This window comes from Onychomys torridus, chromosome 15 (genome assembly GCF_903995425.1).
Source record: "Onychomys torridus chromosome 15, mOncTor1.1, whole genome shotgun sequence".
NCBI classification, from domain to species: domain Eukaryota; kingdom Metazoa; phylum Chordata; class Mammalia; order Rodentia; family Cricetidae; genus Onychomys; species Onychomys torridus.
Window position 1 is genome coordinate 77738086 of NC_050457.1, and position 21614 is coordinate 77759699.

Here is a 21614-nt window from a genome sequence, read left to right on the forward strand (position 1 = left end):
TTGCTATTCTTTCAGAGGATCTGAATTCATTTCTTAGCACCCATGTCAGGCAATTCACAATCATCTATAAGTCCAGTTCTGCCAAATCCAACACCCCTGGTACCTGCACTCACATGTACATAACCATATGCGTACACATACATAACTCCTTATAATTAAAAGTAATAAAAATAAATCTTTTAAAAAGGGTATCAAATAATGATCATCATCCATGTCTGACAATTTCATTCTGTTCACATTTTTCTATATTGAGGTAAAGAAACACTCTACTCTCAACAGTTAAAACCATATACAAAATAAACCTCACTGTTAAAAGCATACTTTCTTTCTCCATAGTAACAAGATGGGCAAAAACAAAGAAATTTCAGTATATTATTTAATATTGTTTTCTACCCATAAAATCAAGCAAAGTTAAAATTAACAAACATTTTAATTACCTAATCTTAAAGCATCTCACAATAGCTTCCCAGCAACATTTTTTCAAAGTCCACCTTCAACTATTTCATGCATAAAGTGGCTCATGCTCTTTCACATAGAGTAATAGTCTCAAGATGCAATGCAAAAGGAATAACTGATTTTTCTATATAGTATTGCTATTCTGCCTGGGTTGTGCTCAAACCATCTTCCCACTCAAGTCTCTTGAGTTCAGGAACTACAGGTATAGACTACTAAGTTAGTGTACAACTCTTTATATTTGGATGATTAACTGTTGCAGGGTACTAGTAGGGAAAACTAAACTTGGTGATCTCTTCACCAGCCTGGTAACTCTGAACAAGTCACTGAATTTCCTAGGGCCACATGATCCTAATCTATAAAATGTTCCAATACTATACCTGTCTCAGGGAATCACTGTGAAGAAGCGAGAATGCACACAGTGAGCACAGAAAATAATACCATGGCACACAACAGAGTGCTCAAGGCAGACAGCAGAGACCATGTAGAAACAACTGTAACCACACGAGAGGTGGTTCATCCTCAAGGGTAATCCCCAACAGGTAGAACAGAAAGACTTACACAAACCAGAAAAAGGCACCAGTTCAAAACACATGAGACTGTTTGTAAACTGTTGGTTAGTGTGCTTTTAGAAGTTTCTAGATAAAAGAACACATAAGGCATGAAATCAGTTCTACCTGGTATAGGTATTTAGGACCCATGTCAAGAGGCTCACAATCTCATTGGCCTCAAGGTCCTCTGATGCGAGGTCCTGCATCCGAGTGCTCAAGGCCTGGTGGTACATGCTCAGGAGGTTCTTAAAGATCTCATAGTGGGGAGGGAAGCATTGGACCATCAGGTTCTTAGCAATGATGAGATCATCCAGGACATACTTCCTGATGATCTCCAGGTGGCGCACAAGCCACATCTTGTCAGACTCTCTGGTGTCTGCCTGTGTACCTTCGATTCTAGTTGTCACAGTTCTGTCCAAGATGGCAAACATTTTTTCCTTCCAGTTTTTGGGCCTCCCAGGAGGAACAAACCCAGTTTGCTTTTTTCGATCAAGTATCCTCCTATCAATTTTTTCTTCCCTTTCAATGATCCTGACAACGGAAACCAGCAAGGTGGGATCGCGGCGGACAGTGACCAGAGATCTTTGCAGCACCATCCACAACTGCTTAGCCAGCTCATCAGAGAGGCCCTGTGTGTTTCCAAAGTAGCCCTGAATGAGGGTCATGTCCCGTTTATTCCCACTGTCCATGCGGTACTGCTCACACATTAGCCCATCCCGTGAGCACTCCAAGTCCATAAGCTTCCGGTGGGCCTGCAGGAGAGCCCCTTGCTCGATGAGATCTTGGGTCTCCCTCACAATCTCAGGCACTAGAGAAAGGTATAAGTTAACTCAGTTAAAACACATAAAGGTTGTGTGTACACATAGAGATGACAGCAGGTAAAGCAGGAGGCACCTAACATCCATTTCTCTATTTGGTTCTGAGCTCTAGAATCTATGAAAGGCTAGTAACTCCCAGAAGGCCTAGATGGAAATTAAGTAATTATGGTCAAGTCCAGGCTACATGTGTTTTTTTCTAAGCCAGGGAATGTCATCTTTCCCAAGCTAAGGTGGGCTGCAGAAAAAAATCCCATGTTTTAAGTATGGTGATCCATGTTATTATTGAAGGATGCTTCTAACTATTTTATAGCTACTATTTCTGATGTGAATTCCAGGAAATAAAGAGGATGACTACCTTCCTTTATCTCTTTGGAAGTCTATCAAAAGCATGCATCTGTGTGTGTGTGTGTGTGTGTGTGTACATGCATATACATACAGGACATGTCAGAAAAGTCACTATGCATGCTCAGGCATAGGAAAAGGCTCAGAAAAGACATAAAAGGATCCTGTGTAAAACAATCTAAAACCAGAATTCTGGCAGATCCAGAATTTATCCAGGTTTATCATGTTAGAATCAAATGCCTGAAACAGAACACACAGCACACTACCAGCATGCCCCATTCAAAGGTTTAAAAAACAAAACAAAACAAAAAAACAACAACAACAACAAAAAAAACTCAGTACACAGTGCTTCAGAAAAGACCGGATGGCAGGTCTACTAGACATAAAAATTAAAACAACTATTTTATTAAAGTGGGTGCAAGGTGAATTTGAGCAGGCAGGAGATGGAGCCAGAAAATGTTAAGAGAGGATAATGGAAATTATCAGGAACAGACAGAAAAAGGATAAAGGAAGTAGACAGAGCCCAGATGAACTCATGGACCCATAAGGCAGACCATCATATATATTGTAGTAACTTCAAAAGAAGAGAGAAGAGGGGAGAGACCCTTCAGAGAAATAGTGGCTAGAAGCTTCTGAAGTTTGATAGACTAATGTAAATATTTTGGAAGCTTGATGACCTGTAAGAGAAGCAAACCAAGAGACCCACACTAAGATGCAATGCAATCACTCACTGAGGGAATCATGAAAGCAGTAAGGAAGAAACTTATCACATAAAAGGACTCCTAAAATATCATTAGCAGATTTCTCACCAGAAATTTTGGACACCATATGTACTTGGGGATTATATACTGAAAGCACACACACACACAAAAAAAAAAAAAAACAAAAAACAACCAACCAAACAAAAAACAATCTAGCAATGGTTTTTCTTTTTCCTTTTTCTTCCTTCCTTCCTTCCTTCCTTTCTTCCTTCCTTCCTTCCTTCCTTCCTTCCTTTCTTTCTTTCTTTCTTTCTTTCTTTCTTTCTTTCTTTTTTTAAGATAGGGTCTCAATCTATAGCCCATACTGACCTCAAACTTGCAACAATCTTCCTGTCTTAGCCTTCAAGTGCTAGGACTACAGTGGTGAGCCACCAAGCCCAGCTTTTACCAAGAATCTTTTATCTTTATAGCAAAACAATCATTCAAAAGTGAGAGAGAAATTAGAATTCTCAAATAAAAAAAAAAGCTGAAAAACCTTTATAATTAGACCTGTCTGTAGGGCATGCGAGAGAGAATCCTATGAGAGAAATGGAAAGATAGACAATAACTTGTAAAAAGACAATAACTGGGAGTCATGAAGACAGTTCAGCTAGAAATGGTGACACACACCTGTAATGCCAGCACTTAGGAGATAGAGGCAGGAGGATCAAGAATTCAAGTCCTATTTAGCTACACAGCAAGTTCAAGACCAGCCTAAGTGACATGAGACCATCTAAAAATCAATAAATAACCAATACAAATACATAAAATAAAATAAAACCCAAACAAATAAAAAAATGAAGTAGGGAAAATCTCAACAAAAGTAAAAACAAGAGCAAGTATTTAACACTTTTTTGTTTTGTATGATCTGAAAAACAAATACAGTATCAGTTTGGTTTTGGACATATTCAAGGTATAAAGAAGAAACTGAAGAAGGGTGGAATGCAGTTATGTAGAAATAAAGTTTTTTCATGTTGGTGAATTTAAGATCTGAAGATGAAAGAAACTGCATGCATGTTTTTCTTAACTGCACAGGAACAGACTCCAGGTAGACTGCATTTAAGTAACAAATTGAGCCTCAGATTTTTTTTTTAAAGATTTATTTATTTGTTTGTTTGTTTGTTTGTTTGTTTGTTTGTTTATTTATTATGTATACAGTGTTCTGCCTGCACATATCCCTACAGGCTAGAAGAGGGCACCAGATCTCACCACAGATGGTTGTGAGTCACCATGTGGTTGCTGGGAATTGAACTCAGGACCTCTGGAAGAGCAGTCAGTGCTCTTAACCTCTGAGCCATCTCTCCAGCCCCCGAGTCTCAGATTTTTAAACATATAGCTATACAAAGTATCTTCTTCAAATAAAACAGATAAAGTTAGAAATCAGTAACAGAAGGAAAACTGAAAGATTTACAAGTTCTGTTGAATTAAACAATGCTTTTAGTCAATAGAGAAAAGAAGAAACCCTCAGGGAAACTGAAAAGTATGTAGAAAAGAATGAAAATGAAAATATAATAAAACTTAGAGGATGCAGCACAGCTGTGGATACAATGGAAAACGTATTTCTAGAGCAGCTTCCATTAAGAAGAAGGATCTCAAACCAAGAGCTCAACTTTACAACTTAAGGAGCTGAAGAAGATGAGTTAGAAAGATGTTCAGTGGTTAAGAGTACTTGCTATTCTTGCAGAGAATCTGATTCAGTTCCCAGCACCTACACAGAGGCTCACAATCATCTACAACTCCAGTTACTCCATATAATGCCTTTTTCTGACTTCTGTAGGCCCTAAGCATGCATGTGGTACACATACATACAAACAGTCACATACATAAGATAAGCAAATCTTATAAAAAGAATAACTAAACCCTAAGCTAAAAGGAAGGAAATAATAGAGATCAGAATAGATAAACAAAACAGAGAATGCAAAAACAGAAAATAAAAATTAATAGAGACAATTAGTCCTTTGAAAAGACGAAGGAAACTGGTAAACCCTTAGCTCAAATGGTCTAATAAAAGGGATTCTAATTAAGATAAGAAAGTAGGAATATTTTTACTAATTTTTCAGAAATTGATAAAAAAGACTGTAAGAGAGAACAATGAAAAACTGAATACCAAGAAACTGGGCAACCCAGATCAAACAAATTCCTGGGAAACAAAACCCTACCAGACTGAAAAACAAAACAGTAGAAATCTGAACAGATCTCTCTATAAAGAAAAGCCCTAAGGCAGTCATATCACTAGGGAACTGGCCAATGTTTCCCAAGATTTTCTAGAGACTGAAAAGAGTTCATGACTGCAGACAGTTGAAATGGATGAGCTGTGAAGCATGCTGCATTCCCTAACACAGGTAGCAAAGAGATAACTACGGCCAGGCAGTCAGTCCATCCTCTGCCTCTTTCCCAGGATTCTCCCAGCTGTGGCTGTTAGACTGAGATTCCTACTCTGCTCTCTTCTACCCACCTGGCTCCCATCCCACTTGCCCTAGCTTAAGAACTGCTGTTCTCACAGGTCCTCTCTTTCAGGGTCTGTCTCTCATCCTACCCAGTCAGCTACCCCTCTGCTCTTGTACAAACCACTCCTAGACACTCATCCACAGCAAAAAGCACTAGCTCTGCACTGTACCACCACCTGATACAGAATAGTGTGCTCTCTACTGGTCCTTATTTACCTATGCTCAACTGACCCTTTCCAATCATGTTCAGAGAAGTTATCTGAGCAGGCAGAATCTAGCTTACTGTGCACTCGAGAATAGGCCTAAAAAATACATTGCAAAGTAATGTTGGCCTGCCTCTGAATGTCTCACAGAGCTCCCAGTGTGTGAAGGAAAAGCAGGTATGTGTCTGGAAAGGTACCATCATAGGGTTCTAGCAGCCACTCTAATCCTCCCCCAGTCCCCTCTACTATCTGCCACTCACCAGAGAATATATTCTTGAGGTTCTCCACAGCCGCGGCCAGCTGGCTGTGCTGCACCACTGCATCCTTTACGTCTCTAAGGCTCTCGATGGTGTTGATGCTCTGCCTCCAGTCCTTGCTGACATCCGCCAGTGACTGCTGGATATCCTTGACATCGTTCAGGGCACTGTGGAGCTGGCTCAGGCCTGTGCGTACCCCATCTAGCTGTGACTGGATTGCGGCCTAAGGGAGACACCATGCAGGTAAGCAGAGCCAACGACAGCCATAAATGATTTCCCAAGGAATAAATTTTTCCAGGGAAAATCAAGTTCAGAAAGAATCATTTAAGGGGAATAAATATCACCCAATTCCAGAAAGAAAAAAAGAATAATTAAATGGACTCACACAGGCATTTTTTTTTCAATACTGCCTAGGAACAGAACAATGTTACATTTTAAAGGTACTTTACATTTCAATGATACTTAAAAGAATCATGGGAGGAGGGACATTTCATTCAGGAGAGTACAGTAAAGAATAAATTTAAAATGTAATAGATTAGGGGTTGGAGACTTAGTTCAGTGGTAAAGTGCTTGCCTAGCAAGCACAAGGCCCTGGGTTCGGTCCTCAGCTCTGAAAAAAAAAGTAATAGATTAACAAAGGAGAACAAAGATTCTATCATATCCAACTCAGTAAACCAGCAAAACACTATCTGACTAGGGAGAGAGCAAAGACCAAACATTAGTCCAACTGCTCTCAATAACTAAATATAAAATGGCCTTAATTTTCCAATTAAAAGATGCAAACTAGTTGACTGGATTAAGAAAAGAAGATCCAAGAATCTATTATCTCCAAGAATCACACCTTACTGGCAAGGATATTCACAACGAGAATGACAGGATAGAGGTTGATTTACTAAACAAATGAAAGCTGAAAAGGTGATATAGTTTTTCTGAAACAGGATAAAGTAGACTTCAAACAAAAATTAGAACACTATTCTGAGATTTGATAAAGTAATCTTAAAAGCAAAATTAGTCAGAAGATATAAATACAGATGCATATTAACTAAGGGAACAATCCACTAAGAAGGTATAACAACACCAGCCAGAGAAAAGAGGCCCACCTGCCCTCGAGAACCCTCCTACACCCTTGGTTCCGAATCCTAATGACCCACCTCACTTAAACCCCTTCCCACACCACTACCAGCAACCGCTGCTATGCCCCTGCCCCACACAGGCAAATATTAGCTACTCAGGCACAGGCCACACCATTCAGAAGAACAGATAAGCTAACTCAAGCAGTGATTCACTACCAGACCAGAGACCATGTAGGCTGCCAGACCCCAGACAGGTGGGCCCACTCGAAGAACTCCTCCACACTCTCAGTGCCCTGCTTACTACCCCCGATCCCCACTCCCCTCCTCATTACCATGTCCCATCTCCTAACTCAGGCAGAGACTTCCTGCTGGACCAAAGACCAAGCTAGCCACCAGAATTCCAGCCCCCAACTCAGATGGTAATTCCCTGATAGACCAGAGGTCATGCCAGTCACCAAAAATCCATGCCACAAAGACTAAAGACCAAAGAGAAAACAGAAACCAAAGAACAAAACACCTGTTCAACAAAGACAAATGCAGAAATCGGCACATAGATCTATAATCATCCCAGATCCAGATACCTAGACAACAATGTAAGAATATAATCAACAACAGTCAGGGCAATATACTACCACCAGAGTCCAGCCATCCTACTACAGCAATATTCCAACACAGTGGAAGCATAAGAAAACTACCTTAAAACCAATCTTATCAAGATGGTAGAGGAAATGAATATAATCCCAGCACTTGGGAGGCAGAGGCAGGTGGATCTCTGTGAGTCCAAGGCCAGCCTGGGCTACAGAGTGAGTTCCAGGACAGGCTCCAAAGGTACACAGAGAAACTCTGTCTTGAAAAAACAAAAAAACAAAAAGAAAAGAAAAGAAAAAGGAAAAAACAAACAAAAAAACAACAAAAAAGAGGAAATAAATAAATCCCTTAAAGACATCTACAATGAGTTCTGGTACTCTCTTCTGACATGTGGGCATATATGTAGGCAGAACACTGTATACATAATAAATAAATACATCTTTAAAAAAATCCAGGAAAACACAAACAATTGGAAGAAATGATTAAATCAAAACAGGTGAAGGAAATGAATAAAACTGTTCAAGACCTGCAAACAGAAATAGAAGAAATAAAGAAAACACAAACTGAATGAATTCTGGAAATGGAAAGTCTAGATAAGCGAACAGGAACTACAGACACAAGCATCAGCAACAGAATATAAGAGATAGAAGAGAGAATCTCAAGCACTGAAGATATGATAGAAGAGATAGATACATTGATCAAAGAAAATGTTAAATCTAAAAGATTCCTTACACAACATCCAGGAAATCTGGGACACTATGAAAAGACCAAACCTAAGAGTAACAGGAACAGAGGAAGAAGAATCCCAGCTCAGAGGCACAGAAAATATATACAACAAAATCACAGAAGAAAATTTTCCTAACCTAAAGAAGGACATGCCTATAAAGGTACAAGAAGCTTACAGAACACCAAATATTTTGTACCAGAAAAGAAAGTTCCTTTGCCACATGATAAGCAAAACATTAAACATAAAGAACAAAGAAAGAATATTAAAAGCTTCAAGGGAAAAAGGCCAAGTAACATAAAGGTAGACCTATTAGAATTACATCTGACTTCTCAACGGAGACTCTAAAAGCTGGAAGGGCCTGGAGAGATGTCTTGGAGACTCTAAGAGACCACAGATGCCAGCCCAGATTACTATACCCAGTAAAACTTTCAATCACCATAGATGGAGAAGACAAGATATTGCATGACAACGTCAAATTTAAACAGTACCTACCCATAAATTCAGCCCTATAGTAGGTACTAGAAGGAAAACTCCAAATCAAGGAGGTTAACTATACCCATGGAAACATGGGAAACAAGTAATCTCACACCAGCAAAACAAAAAGAGGAACACACACACACACACACACACACACACACACACACACAACCACTACCACCACCATCACCACCATTACCACCATCATCAAAACAATAACAAAATAACAGAAATTAATAATCATTGGTCATTAATATCTCTCAATATCAATTCCCCCAATAAAAAGACAGGCTAACAGAATGGATATTAAAACAGTATCCATCCTTTTGCTGTATACAAGAAACATACCTCAACATCAAAGATAGATATTACCTCAGAGTAAAGGGTTGGGAAAAGATTTTCCAAGCAAATGGGCCTAAGAAGCAAGCTGGTTTAGCTATTCTAATATCTAACAAATAGACATCAAACTAAAATTAATCAAAAGAGATGAGGAAGAACATTTCATACTCATCAAAGGAAAAATCCACTAAGGTTATGTTTCAATTCTTAACATCTATGCCCCAAATGCAATGGCACCACACTTGTAAAAGAAATATTACTAAAGCTTAAATCACACATCAAACCTCACACACTATTAGTAGGAGACTTCAATACCTCACTCTCACCAATGAGAGTCATCCAGACAAAAACTAAACAGAGAAATAAGGGAGCTAACAAATATTATGAACTAAATGGACCTAACATATCTACAGAACATTTCACCCAAACACAAAAGAATATACCTTCTTCTCAGCACCTCACAGAACTTTCTCCAAAACTTACCACATATTCTGTCACAAAGCAAGTCTCAACAGATACAAAAAACCTGAAATAACCCCCTATATCCTATCAGACCACCATGGATTAAAGCTGGATTTCAACAACAACAGAAACCACAGAAAGCCTACAAACTCATAGAAACTGAATAACTCTCTACTGAATGACTACTGGGTCAAGGCAAAAAGAAAGAAAGACTTCCTAGAATTCAATGAAAATTAATGCACAACATACCCAAACTTATGGGACACAATGAAAATAGTGCTAAGAGGAAAGTTCACAGCATTAAGTGCCTTCATAAAGAAATTGGAAATATCTCATACTAGCAACTTATCAGCACAAAAAGAAGCAAACCTACCCAAGAGGAATAGATGGCAGTAAATAATCAAATTGAGGGCTAAAATCAATAAAATTGAAACAAAGAGAGCAATACAAAGAATCAAAGAAACAAAGAGTTGGTTCTTTGAAAAAATCAACAAGATAGACAAACACTTATCCAAATTAACTAAAAGGCAGAGAGAGAATATCCAAATTAACAAAATCAGAAATGAAAAGAGGGATATAACAACAGACACTGAGGAAATCCAGAGAATCATTAGGTCATACTTCAAAACCTATACTCTACAAAATTAGAAAACCTAAAAGAAATGGACAGATTTCTTGATTGATACCACATATCCAAATAAAATCAAGACCAGAAAAACAATTCAAATAGACCTATAACCCTTAAGGAAATAGAAGCAGTCACTAAAAGTCTCCCAATCAAAAAAGCCCAAGTCCAGATGGTTTCAGTGCAGAATTCTACCAGACTTTCAAAGAAGAGCAAATACCAATACTCCTCAAATTATTCTACACAATAGAAACAGAAGGAACATAGTCAAACTCTTTCTATGAGGCTACAATTACCCTGATACTCAAACCACACAAAGATTCAACAAAGAAAGAGAATTATAGACCAATTTCCCTCATGAACATTTATGTAAAAAATACTCTCAAAATAAATCCAAGAACATATCAAAAAGATCATCTACCAGAGATGCAGGGATAGTTCAACATACAAAAATCTAACAATGTAATCCATCATATAAATAAACTGAAAGAAAAAAAAAAAAGCCACATCTCATTAGATGCTGAAAAAGTCTTTGACAAAATCCAACATCCCTTTATGATAAAAGTCTTGGAGAGATCAGGGACACAAGGGACCTACCTAAACATAATAAAGGCAATTTAAGGCAAGCCTATACCCAAAATCAAATTAAATGGAGAGAAACTCAAAACAATTCTACTAAAATCAAACAAGACAAGGCTATCCACTCCCTCCATATCTATTCAGTGTAGTATTTGAAGTTCTAGCTAGAGCAATAAGACAACTAAAGAAGATCAAGGGAATACAAATTGAAAAACAAGAAGTCAAAGTATTATTATTTGTAGGTAGATAGTACGACAGTATTCATAAGTGACCCCTAAAATTCTACCAAGGAACTCCTACAGTTGATAAGTATCTTCAGTGAAATGGCTAGATACAAGATTAACTTAAAAAAAAAAAAAAAACCCTCCTATACACAAATAGTAAATGGGCTGAGAGAGAAATCAGGAAAATAACACCCTTCACAATAGCCACAAATAATATAAAATATCTTGGGGTAACTCTAATCAATCAAACTAGACCTATATGGCAATACTTCAAGTCTTTGAAAAAAGAAATTGAAGAAAAGCAGAAGATGGAAAGATCTCTCATGCTCATAGGATTGGTAGGATTAACATAATAAAAATGACAATCTTACCAAAAGCTGTTGTGAAATATTAGTTTAAGATGTGTCAGGTGGCACACGTCTTTAATCCCAGCACTCGGGAGGCAGAGCCAGGCAGATCTCTGTGAGTTTGAGGCCAGAGTGAGATCCAGGAAAGGCACAAAGCTACACAGAGAAACCCTGTCTCGAAAAACAAAAACAAAACAAAACAAAAAAAAAAACAACAAACAAACAAAACAAAAAGATGTGTCAGATTTGTGTATGCTGTAGAACATTTGTTTAATGATGCAAGGATATGTTGCGTTTGTTTAACTCGGTGAAGCTGTGTTACTTTGCCTAACTAAAGCACCTGATTGGTCTACTAAAGAGCTGAATGGCCAACACCTAGTCAGGAGAGAGATAGGCAGGGCTACCAGGCAGAGAGAATAAATACAAGGAGAAAAAGAGAAGAGGGAGGAGTGAAAAAAGGAGGAGGCCAGGGGCTAGCCACCCACCCACACAACCAGCCACAGAGTAAGAAGTAAAGAAAGGTATATAGAATAGAGGAAGGTAAATGCTCAGAGGCAAAAGGTACACAGGATACTTTAACGAAACTGGCAAGAAATAAGCCAAGCTAAGGCCAGGCATTCATAAGTAAGAATAAGTCTCCATGTATTTATTTGGGAGCTGGGTGGTGGGCCCCCAAAGAGTAAATAAAACCAACTTCAAAAAGCAATCTACAGATTCAATGCAATCCCCATCAAAATTCAATACAATCTGTTACAGACCTTGAAAGATAATATTCAACTTCATATGGAAAAACAAAAAACCCAAGATAGCTAAAACGATCCTATACAATAAGAGAACTTCTGGAGTTTCTTGATTTTAAGCTGTATCACCATCACTGATTTTAAGCTGTACTGCAGAGCTATATAGTAATAAAAACTGTATGGTATTGGCATAAAAACTGACAGGTTGATCAATGGAGTCAAACTGAAGACCTAGACATAAATCCACACACCTATGGACACCTGATCTTTCACAAAGAAGCCAGAAATAAACAACAGAAAAAAATAAAGCATCTTCAACAAACAGTGCTGGTCTAACTGTATGTCTGCATGTAGAAGAATGTAAATCGATCCATATCTATCACCCTGCACAAAACTCAAGTCCAAGTGGATCAAAGACTTCAACATAAAACCAGATACATCCTACCTGATAGAAGAGAAAGCAGAGAATAGCCTTGAATGCATTGAATAGGAGACAACTTCCTGATTAGAACATCAATAGTGCAGGCACTAAGATTGACAATAAATGGGACCTCATAAACTGAAAAGCTTTTATAAAGCCAAGGACATCATCATTAGAACAAAATAGCAGCCTATAGAATGGGAAAGATTTTCACCAACCCCATATCTGACAAAGGGCTGATCTCTTTGGAAGAGTTAGAAGAGACTTTTCCTATAAGAATTAAACCCAAATTCTAATATAAATAGATCCAGAAAGAATTGTGAAGAGCAACTGTCTACCAAGTGTCATTTTAGGATCCAAGTAAAAAATAAAGTCAATGAAATGATTCCAAATGCTGTTCTGCTATACTCATAGACTAGAGCCTGGCACAATAGTCATCAGAGAGGTTTCATCCAGCAACTGATGGGGGCAGATGCAGAGATCACAGCCAAACATTAGGTGGAGCATGGGAAATCCTGAAGAGGGCAAGGAAGGATTATAGGAGCCAGAGGAGTCAAGGACACAAGAAAACAGCACACAGAATCAACTAACCAGAGCTCCTAGGGGTCCACAGAGACTGGAACAACAGTCCTGAAGCCTATGTAGGTCCTCTGCATATATGTTGTGGTTACATAGCTTAATGTTCTTGTGAGACTCCTAACAGTGGGAGCAGGGAATAGGGGAATATCTCTGACTCTTTGCTTGCTTTTGGGACTCTCTCCTCTTGCTGAGTTACCTTGTCCAGCTTTGATATGAGGGTATGAGCCTAGTCTTATTGTAACTTGATATGCTATGTTTGGTTGATATCCCTGGGAGGCCTGCTCTTTTCTGAAGGGAAATAGGAGGAGGATGGGATCTGGGGGAAGGAGATGTGGTGGGGAAGGGGCTGGAAGGAGAAGAGGGAAGGGAAACTATGGTCAGGATGTAATATTTGAAGAAGAATAAAAAAGAGAAAAACTTAAAGTGAGGCATAATAACAACATACTTCAAGATAAATGAATAAAAAAGATCTTTAAAAATATGAAGATATAACAACTGTAAATATATACACACCAAATATGGGTCTCATTATTTCATAAAATAGTACTGGACATCTAGTACTTTAATAATGGTTTAATCAAAAATCCCACTATTATCAGACTAAAAATCAATAAATAAACTTCAGTGTTAAACTATACTACAGATCAAATGGACTTAAGAGGTTTTCTATACACAGGCATGTCTAACCTATTGTACTGTAACATGATATTGTTATCTACAAAGTTTGTGGTCAACAACTGCACAATAGGATTTTTTTTAATTTCATATTTTAAGTAAGCTTATAATTTTATGTTGGGCTGCATTCATAACTACTCATTATAACAGTTCAGACACACCTGATTCCACAGAGTATCCTATCCAACATTTGAATAATAAATATTTTTCTCATTAAGCTATGGAACCTTCTTCAACATAGACCACATTTTAGTCCATACAGTAAGTAAGTTTTAACAAAAACAAAAATTTCAAATAATTTTTTATATCTTATCAGATCACAATGGAAAAAAACTAAAAATCAACAGCAAGAGAAACCACAGAAACTATAAAAATAATTGGAAGACTGAAAAAATTATCTTGAATGATCAATAGGTCATTAAAAACATCTGGATAGAAATGTAAAAATTCTTAGCTGTATCCTAAGACAGCTAAGGCTATCTTGAGAAAAGCTTTGAATGATTACATGAAAAAAAATCAGAGATCTCAAACCAATTAGCTAAGGATCTACCTCAAGATCTTAGAAAAACAAGAACAAGAAAAATTAAAAAACAGTAGACATTAAAAAATAATAAAGATCAGGACAGAAATTAATGAAATAAAAATTAAAAGGATAACACATAGAGTCAATTATTTAAAGAGTTAGTTCTTTGGAAAAAAAGAAAGAAAAACCAAGATGTGGGGGAAAGGCCCAAACTAATAAAACTAGAGATGACAAGGGGAACCATAAACACCAATGAAATCCAGAGGCCCTGAAAGCTTATGTTCCCCAAAGTGAGTAATCATCAAGCATATTCAGCTGTAAACTCAGTGAGCTACAACAATGATTGGCCTGTGAAGACATGTCTACTGGTACAGTCATTGCACAAATACCATGGAAGTAACCAACTACTTTCTGCTTGGATTTAAACCCAGCTCCACAAGATGAAACCTATACCTGGCATCATTACTGGGCCAAGAACCTATGGTTAAACAGTTCATAGGACTTAGAAGAGAACCTACTATTATTTTGCTAAAGGGACACAGTATTAAATTGATTCCTAATGATTTATCATTTTACAGATAGATCAATGCATCACTCAAACCTCATCTGAGAAGCTTCTGTTTTCAGTAGACGGTCTTTAACACAGAAACTCATAACTGGCCAAGGTGCAGAGAATAAGAAACTGCTGAGCCGGGTGGTGGTGGTGCACACCTTTAATCCCAGCACTCGGGAGGCAAAGGCAGGTGGATCTCTGTGAGTTTGAGGCCAGCCTGGGCTACAGAGTGAGTTCCAGGAAAGGCACAAAGCTACACAGAGGAACCCTGTCTTGGAAAAAAAAAAAAAAAAAAGAAGAGAAAGAAAGAAAAGAAACGAAAAAGAAAGAGAAAAAAGAGAATAAGAAACTGTAGAATGCTTAGCCCTAAAGGGAACATTTCTACTGTACACTGCTCCTTCTTCCCCACAGTGTTCAATCAGGGACCATTGTGGAAGAGGTGACAGAAGTATGTAAGAGCCATAGGGAGTGGATGACCACATGGAAACATCTTCTGGATATAGTAGGGCAGCTGCACATTTGAACTCATAGTGGTTTTGACAGCCTGCACAAAACCTGTGCAAGCCCAAACCAGACCAAATTCCAGCATAGTGAGGAGAGCTGGGCACACAATCCCACCCCTAGCAGTAGAACCATTGCAATGTTAGTTGCTGGGAAAGGAAGGGTCAGTTTTCTCTAACAGCATTGCTCCTGGTAAGTTGACCACACTCCAGCAGAAGACCACACATCTAAGAATATCTGGGCAGCACAAATTGGTCTTGGGAAAGTTGTTGTTTGCTTGTTTTTGTTTTGTTTTTTCTTTTTTTTTTTTTTCTTTAGAAAGACACTAAGTTGGTGGGACAGAGAAATGGGGATGAGTCTGGGAAGAATTAGAGGTATGAATATTATCAAAACACATTATGGGAAACTCAAAACTTTCAAAGAACTAAGAGATATGTAAAAACAAAACAATAACAATAAAAAGCAATCCTAAAATTGTTACAGAAGCGCAAGACTTCAAACAGTCAAAGCAATTCTAATCAGGAAGAACAAAGTTTGAGGCATTACAATTCTGGATTTCAAATTATACTACAAAGTGAAAGAAATAAAAACAGCATGGTGCTGACACAAAAACAGACCCACAAACCAATGGAATAGGCTAATGATACAGGAAAGGAAATAAATTCATTATAACTATAACCATTTAGTTTTTGATAAAGGTATCAAAATCACAATTGGAAAAGATAGTCTCATTACAAACAGTATTGGGAAAATGCAGTATTTACATGAAGAAGAATAAAACTATATCCCTACCACTCATCTTACACAAAAATCAATTCAAAATGGATCAAAGATGTATGTAAAATATAAGACCTGAAACTTTGAAAATACTAGAGGAAAACAGAGAAACACTGTAAGATATAAGCACAGGCAAATATACATTGAAAGAACTCAAATAGGCTCAAGAAGTAATAATTAAGAATTGACAAATAGGACTGCCAGAAATTAAAAAGCTTCTAAACAACAAATGAAACAATGAAAAAAGTCAAGAGACAGCCTACAGGACAGGAGATGTTTTGCCTTCTCTATATCTAACAGGGGATTAATACTGACCATCCATAAAGAACTCAAAAATTCAACACCAAAAACCCCAAATCATCCATTAACAAGCAATCAAATTAAATGGACAGCTCTCAAAAGAAAAAGTACAAATGGCCAGAAAACAAAAACAAACAACAACAAAGACCCAAAAAGTTCAACATCAGCCTTCAGGAAAATACAATTAAAACCATACTCAATATGGATGTGGTGACTGACACACAACTGTAAAGTCAGCAGTCAAGGCCCAAAGCAAAAGAACTATTGTGATATTGAGACCAGTCTAGGCTACATAGGGAGTACAAAGCCAGCCAGAAGTACATGTCCAAAAACATCACACACACACACAAAAAAAAAAAAACAACAAGCAAAAATAGCCAAATAAAAGATAAAAGTGCACTAATATTCTATCTCATTCTGATCACAATGGCTATCATTAAAAAAAAAAAAATGCTGGGAGCTGGAGAGATGATGGCTCAGTGATTAAGAGTATTTCTTGCCCCTGTAGTCCTAGCTTCAGTCCTCAGCACCCACATGGGGGCTCACAACCATTCATAACTCTAGTTCCTGAGGACCCAGTGCCCTCTTATGACCTCTGCAGACATCAGACAAGCATATGGTACAGATACATACTTGCAGAAAAACACTCATACACATAAAATGAAATAAATGAATCTAAGAAGAAATGTTTTTCTTTTTGAAACTGAAACAAATGACAACAAATGATAGCAATGGTGGGGGTGGGGAAGGAACCTTCTTTATACATTGCTGGCTGTTCTGTAAACTGGGATAGTTGCTGAAATCAGTATGGAAGTATCTTCAAAACATAAAACTACCATACAGTCCAGCTGTATCACTCACAGGTATATATCCAAAAGAGTCTAAGTCACATACCAAAGAGATAACCATGAGCGCATCAGTGTTTATTGCTGTACTATTCACAAGAGCCAAGACGTGGAACTGGCTTAGATGTCCATCAACAGATGAATGGATAAAGTACACAACAGAACTTTATTCAACTGCAAAGAAGGATGAAACTGTCATTTGCAGGAAAATAGATGACAGAAACTAGAGATCATTTTACATTAAATAAGTCATATTCAGAAAGACAAATACTGCATGTTTTCTTTCAGAAATACAGAAACTAGATGTAAGTACACACACAAAGACAAACACACCATGAAATTTAAAGGAGATTAGGGGGTGTGAAGAGTCTAAAGCAGTAGTTTTCAAACTTCCTAACGCTTCAACCCTTTAACACAGTTCCTCACGTTGAGGTGACCCCCAACCACAAAATTATTTTTGTTGCTACTTCATAACTGTAATGTTGCTACTGTCATGAATTGTAATGTAAATAGCTGTGTTTTCCAGTGGTCTTAGGGACCCCTGTGAAAGGGTCATTCCACCCCCAAAGGGGTTGTAACCCCCAGTTTGAGACTGTTGGTCTAAATGAAAGGAACTAGAGAAAACAGTGAGAAAGAAGACAAAAATACCATGTTTTCTCTCATATACATAATCTAGATTTAAATATATATACACATAATATATATTATATTGTGTTGACTAACTTTGATGTGAACTTGACACAAGATGGAGTCATCTGAGAGGAGAGAACCTCAAATGTCTCCATAAAATAGAGGCTGGAGGCAAGCAGGGCAAGGCAGAGCAGAAACTTAAGACAAACGACTCTGTCCCGTGATTTCTGTTCCCCTACCTTCAGCCTGGCCTCCACAGAAGCCTTCTTCCGAGCCTCCCTTCTGCGATACTGCTCCACTTTGTCCAGCTGGTCTGGGCGCTGAAGCATCCCAGCAACCCTTTGGACTGCTGTGGCAACAGCCTCCAGGTCTGTCTCCTTCATGGTCAAAAAGCAGGCAGAATCTTTGCACATTATCATACCACAGGTACACTATGTACACAAAGGAGAAGGTATGTTAGAAAGGGTGAAGTGATGGCATCAAACTTACCATGCAAACGTCATGTGATCACAGTGCAACTAAAGGAGACTTTCTATGATGTTTAAATCAGTGCACAGAAATAATGGCTGGACTTGGGTCCTAAACTTAACAAAACCACCAATCTTTGGAATTCAACTGCTGGGAAGGTTTTACCTTAACAGAGAGAAGCAGGGATATCTCACAGGCACTAGAGAGGCACACACAGAATGTTTATATAGGGACTTAAGACTATGTCAAAGGCATCTCTATCACAATTATTCGTCCTATAAAATACCAACTTTTTGTTTCTGGAGCTGTCACCCCATTGCTGGCCATGCCCATTGAGTAATCACTGAAGACAATGACTATTACATATACCTCAGCAGAGCAGTGGGCAAACATGAGTCCTATGACTCCCCCTTAGCACTGCTCTGAGTACCCAAGATTCCATTTCTTACTTTTTAACACCTTTAAAATAAAGTTAAGACAGCAAACGGTACATATTCTCCTTACTCAAGTAGTTTGTTCCCCTAAGCACAGATGTTCAGATAGTAGGTCAATCAGCCTTCAATCTGAGATCCTATCCTAGTCATGGACCAACACAGGCTATGTGCTGAGTATCCAGCAAATGAGGAAAATTAATAACATTGTTTCCTTTGATCTCAGCTACTCAATATTCACAGATGTGATTTAAAAAAAATAAAACACACCTCCTGGAGCTCTTCACTCTCCATTCCCATGTAGTCTCAGAAAACCACTAAAATCCATTGTAGATTTTCAGTCATGTAACTTCTCCCTGTGTCTCTCTTTGATTTCTCATTCAAGTGGATCAGCATTGCAAATACTATCTTCATCTTCTGATTATAAAATTATATATACTCAAACAGAAAATCTGAGCAGGCAATACACATAGGATTCTAGAGGCAACCACTTCTAACAAGACTACTTTAATTTTTCTTCTCTATTTCTTTAAAAGTTGAGGTTCCATTGTAAACATAATAGCAATTGCAAAATTTTGTTTCTTGCTTTGACATGTTATTACCAGCATTCCCAACGACATTAAAACCTATATTCTATTTTAAATAATTTTATTTACAGGGCTCGGTATTAAACTCAACATCCGACCACCCCTGCTGGCACAGTGTCACCCACTCCAGCTGACAGGTGAAAGGCAGTCCAGTGGCAGTGGTACAAGCCTGAAGCTTAAGGAAAGCTGACAAAACCTTTGCAAGAAAGAATACACTTGTAAACCTGAACACAGAGATTCAGAAGGTAAGAAATGGCACAGGATCTCCATCAAGCCTGGTTCCAGTGGCAGCCTGAGGACGGTCAGATTTGGGGCCACAGGGGCAAAAGGGAACTAACTCAGAGGGTTCAAACAGCCCCGCCCAAGGGGGGACGCTCATCCAGGACAGACCCAAACCCGCCCAGGGCCCCCACCAAAGGCCGCCACAAACGTCGGACAGTGGGGCCCCTCGCCCAAGTACAAACCCGCGAAGGAGCACCCTGTGTCCGGTCCCAGCGCCCCGCCCACAGCTCAACGAGCCGAGGCCGTCAGATCCCAGGTTCCTCACCGTCCGCGAAGTTGCTTCCACTTCCTGGAGCCCGACCGGAAGTGTGCAGCGAGGTCACTTCCGTTTCCGAGGTTGGGGCGGAAGAACGGGACCAGGGTAACCTTGAAGGCTGTTGCTGTGCGGGCAATTCTTCGGGAGTCTCCTTGGAGGCATGTCCTGCCCCTTGTGACAGACTCAAAATGACCAGGGATTGGGGATCCTGGCCTGGCTCAGCCTTCTGACGTTTGGCCCGTTCCCGACCCTCTCTTCTGATGAAGCGCCTGCGGTACCCACCCCTTTTCTCTGGATTCACCTCTCATGTCTGCCCTGACTCCGTTCCTCTCCTTAACCACCTCGGTTTCTGCACACCTCTATCTCTTTACTGTGTCGTGTGTTCAAAGTTGCACCTACTTACACTTCGTATATTTGTTTCTCCTTGCTGACCTTACCTTCACCTGTCCTTCAGAGTTTTCTGACAGCTGGTCGATTCAGGCGTTCAAGACGACAGAAGCAGAGAGTGCTGCGGATAACTATGTTAATATAGCCCAAAGCAGCTACAAAGAAACAAAAACACAGCCAAAAACAGCTGGTGGAATTCCCTCCAGCTGAAGGAAGCAAGGAAGCGTCAGGTTGCTTTGGCAACTAGGAACATCCAGAAACTTCTTACGAGTTTCCCTACCTCTACAGCCACAGAGACTTTCATGGGAAAGTCTGAACTGATATGAACTTTTAGTAAATTTTGGCGGGTTTAAGTTTTCCCACTCACCCATCAGGTCTGACAACTATGCCCTGACAGGTCTTTTTTTTTTTTTTCACCTTTTCTGCATACACTCTTGAGTAGCACACCTACCCATAACACCACTACAAAGTCTGGCTCTCCCAAACCAATGGATGTTAGGGCAGATCTTCAGTAAAGGAAGAAGGAACAATGTGGGTAACGTGTCGTAACTACAATGCAAATGATATAATGAAGTCAGTCTTTTGAAGATGCAGACCCTCCTTTAGTGCATAAGTTGCAATTGGGAAAGTGCTCTGGCCCCTTAGTTTATGATATATCCCAGGAAGGACTTCAGCTTCATGGATGTTTAATGCAAAGTCAGAAGGCACAGCTACCAAGACAAAGCTGCAGTTTTGCTTGGCTACCTTATATCTAACTCTTAATCCACTGCTGCCTACTGTGTGGTGGGGAGTTTAGTCACGGTGCTCCCTAACAGATACAGTTAACTAGCCTAATTAGAAGCGAACTGCTTCAGTAAAGGATTCAACTCCTGTTTTCTTACAACTCAAAAAAATTAAGAATCTTTCTTGATTTCTGTTTTTGGCCAGCCAGGAAACACTTGGGGTCCCTGGATGAATATACTAAGCTTACTCTCTAATGTAGAGGTGGATTCATAGGCAGGCAAAGGAGTAACCAGAGCCAAGGTAGGGGAAGAAACAATGAAGCGGTGACTGAAGGCCTACTTCCCTGAAGCAGGAAGATGAGTGCCCCAAACCCACGTTACACCCACCTAGAGCAAGGAAGGAGGCACAGATTCCAAGAAAGCAGATGGAGATCCCTTTGGGAAACCCAGGTAATCAGCTCAGAGCTTCCTCAGTGAGGAGTGGGGATGGCTAGAAGGCTGCATAGCTGTGTAGGGCAGGCTGCTAAAGACACTTCACTTGGAGCAAATTCCTCCTTCTCAGCTTGAAGAGTAGTGCTGAGGCTCAGTCATTGGCAAAGAAAATCCAGAGGGGCTCTTTGGGTCTCCTCAATCTCAACAGAAACGATTTCTGATATGGCCAAGATCTGTTCTTGTTCTCAGAGAA

General features: G+C 39.1%; 1 protein-coding gene across 3 annotated transcripts in view; it reads right to left on the reverse strand.

Annotated features, from left to right (window-relative positions):
- The window catches only part of Exoc3 (exocyst complex component 3), a 33728-nt gene extending 13840 nt beyond the window's left edge, over nt 1-19888 (reverse strand). The window contains exons 1-5 of one of the 3 annotated variants that reach the window (XM_036207094.1): nt 19747-19866; nt 18966-19112; nt 18036-18227; nt 5815-6034; nt 1131-1812 (exon numbers count right to left, since the gene is read on the reverse strand). In XM_036207094.1, coding sequence (XP_036062987.1) covers nt 1131-1812; nt 5815-6034; nt 18036-18227; nt 18966-18995 — 1124 coding nt within the window. In that variant the 5' untranslated portion in view covers nt 18996-19112; nt 19747-19866. Of the gene's footprint in view, nt 1-1130; nt 1813-5814; nt 6035-18035; nt 18228-18965; nt 19113-19746 lie in introns of all 3 variants that reach the window. The other 2 variants (XM_036207096.1, XM_036207095.1) reach the window with 2 other exon arrangements.
- Between the last annotated feature and the right edge of the window lie 1726 nt (nt 19889-21614).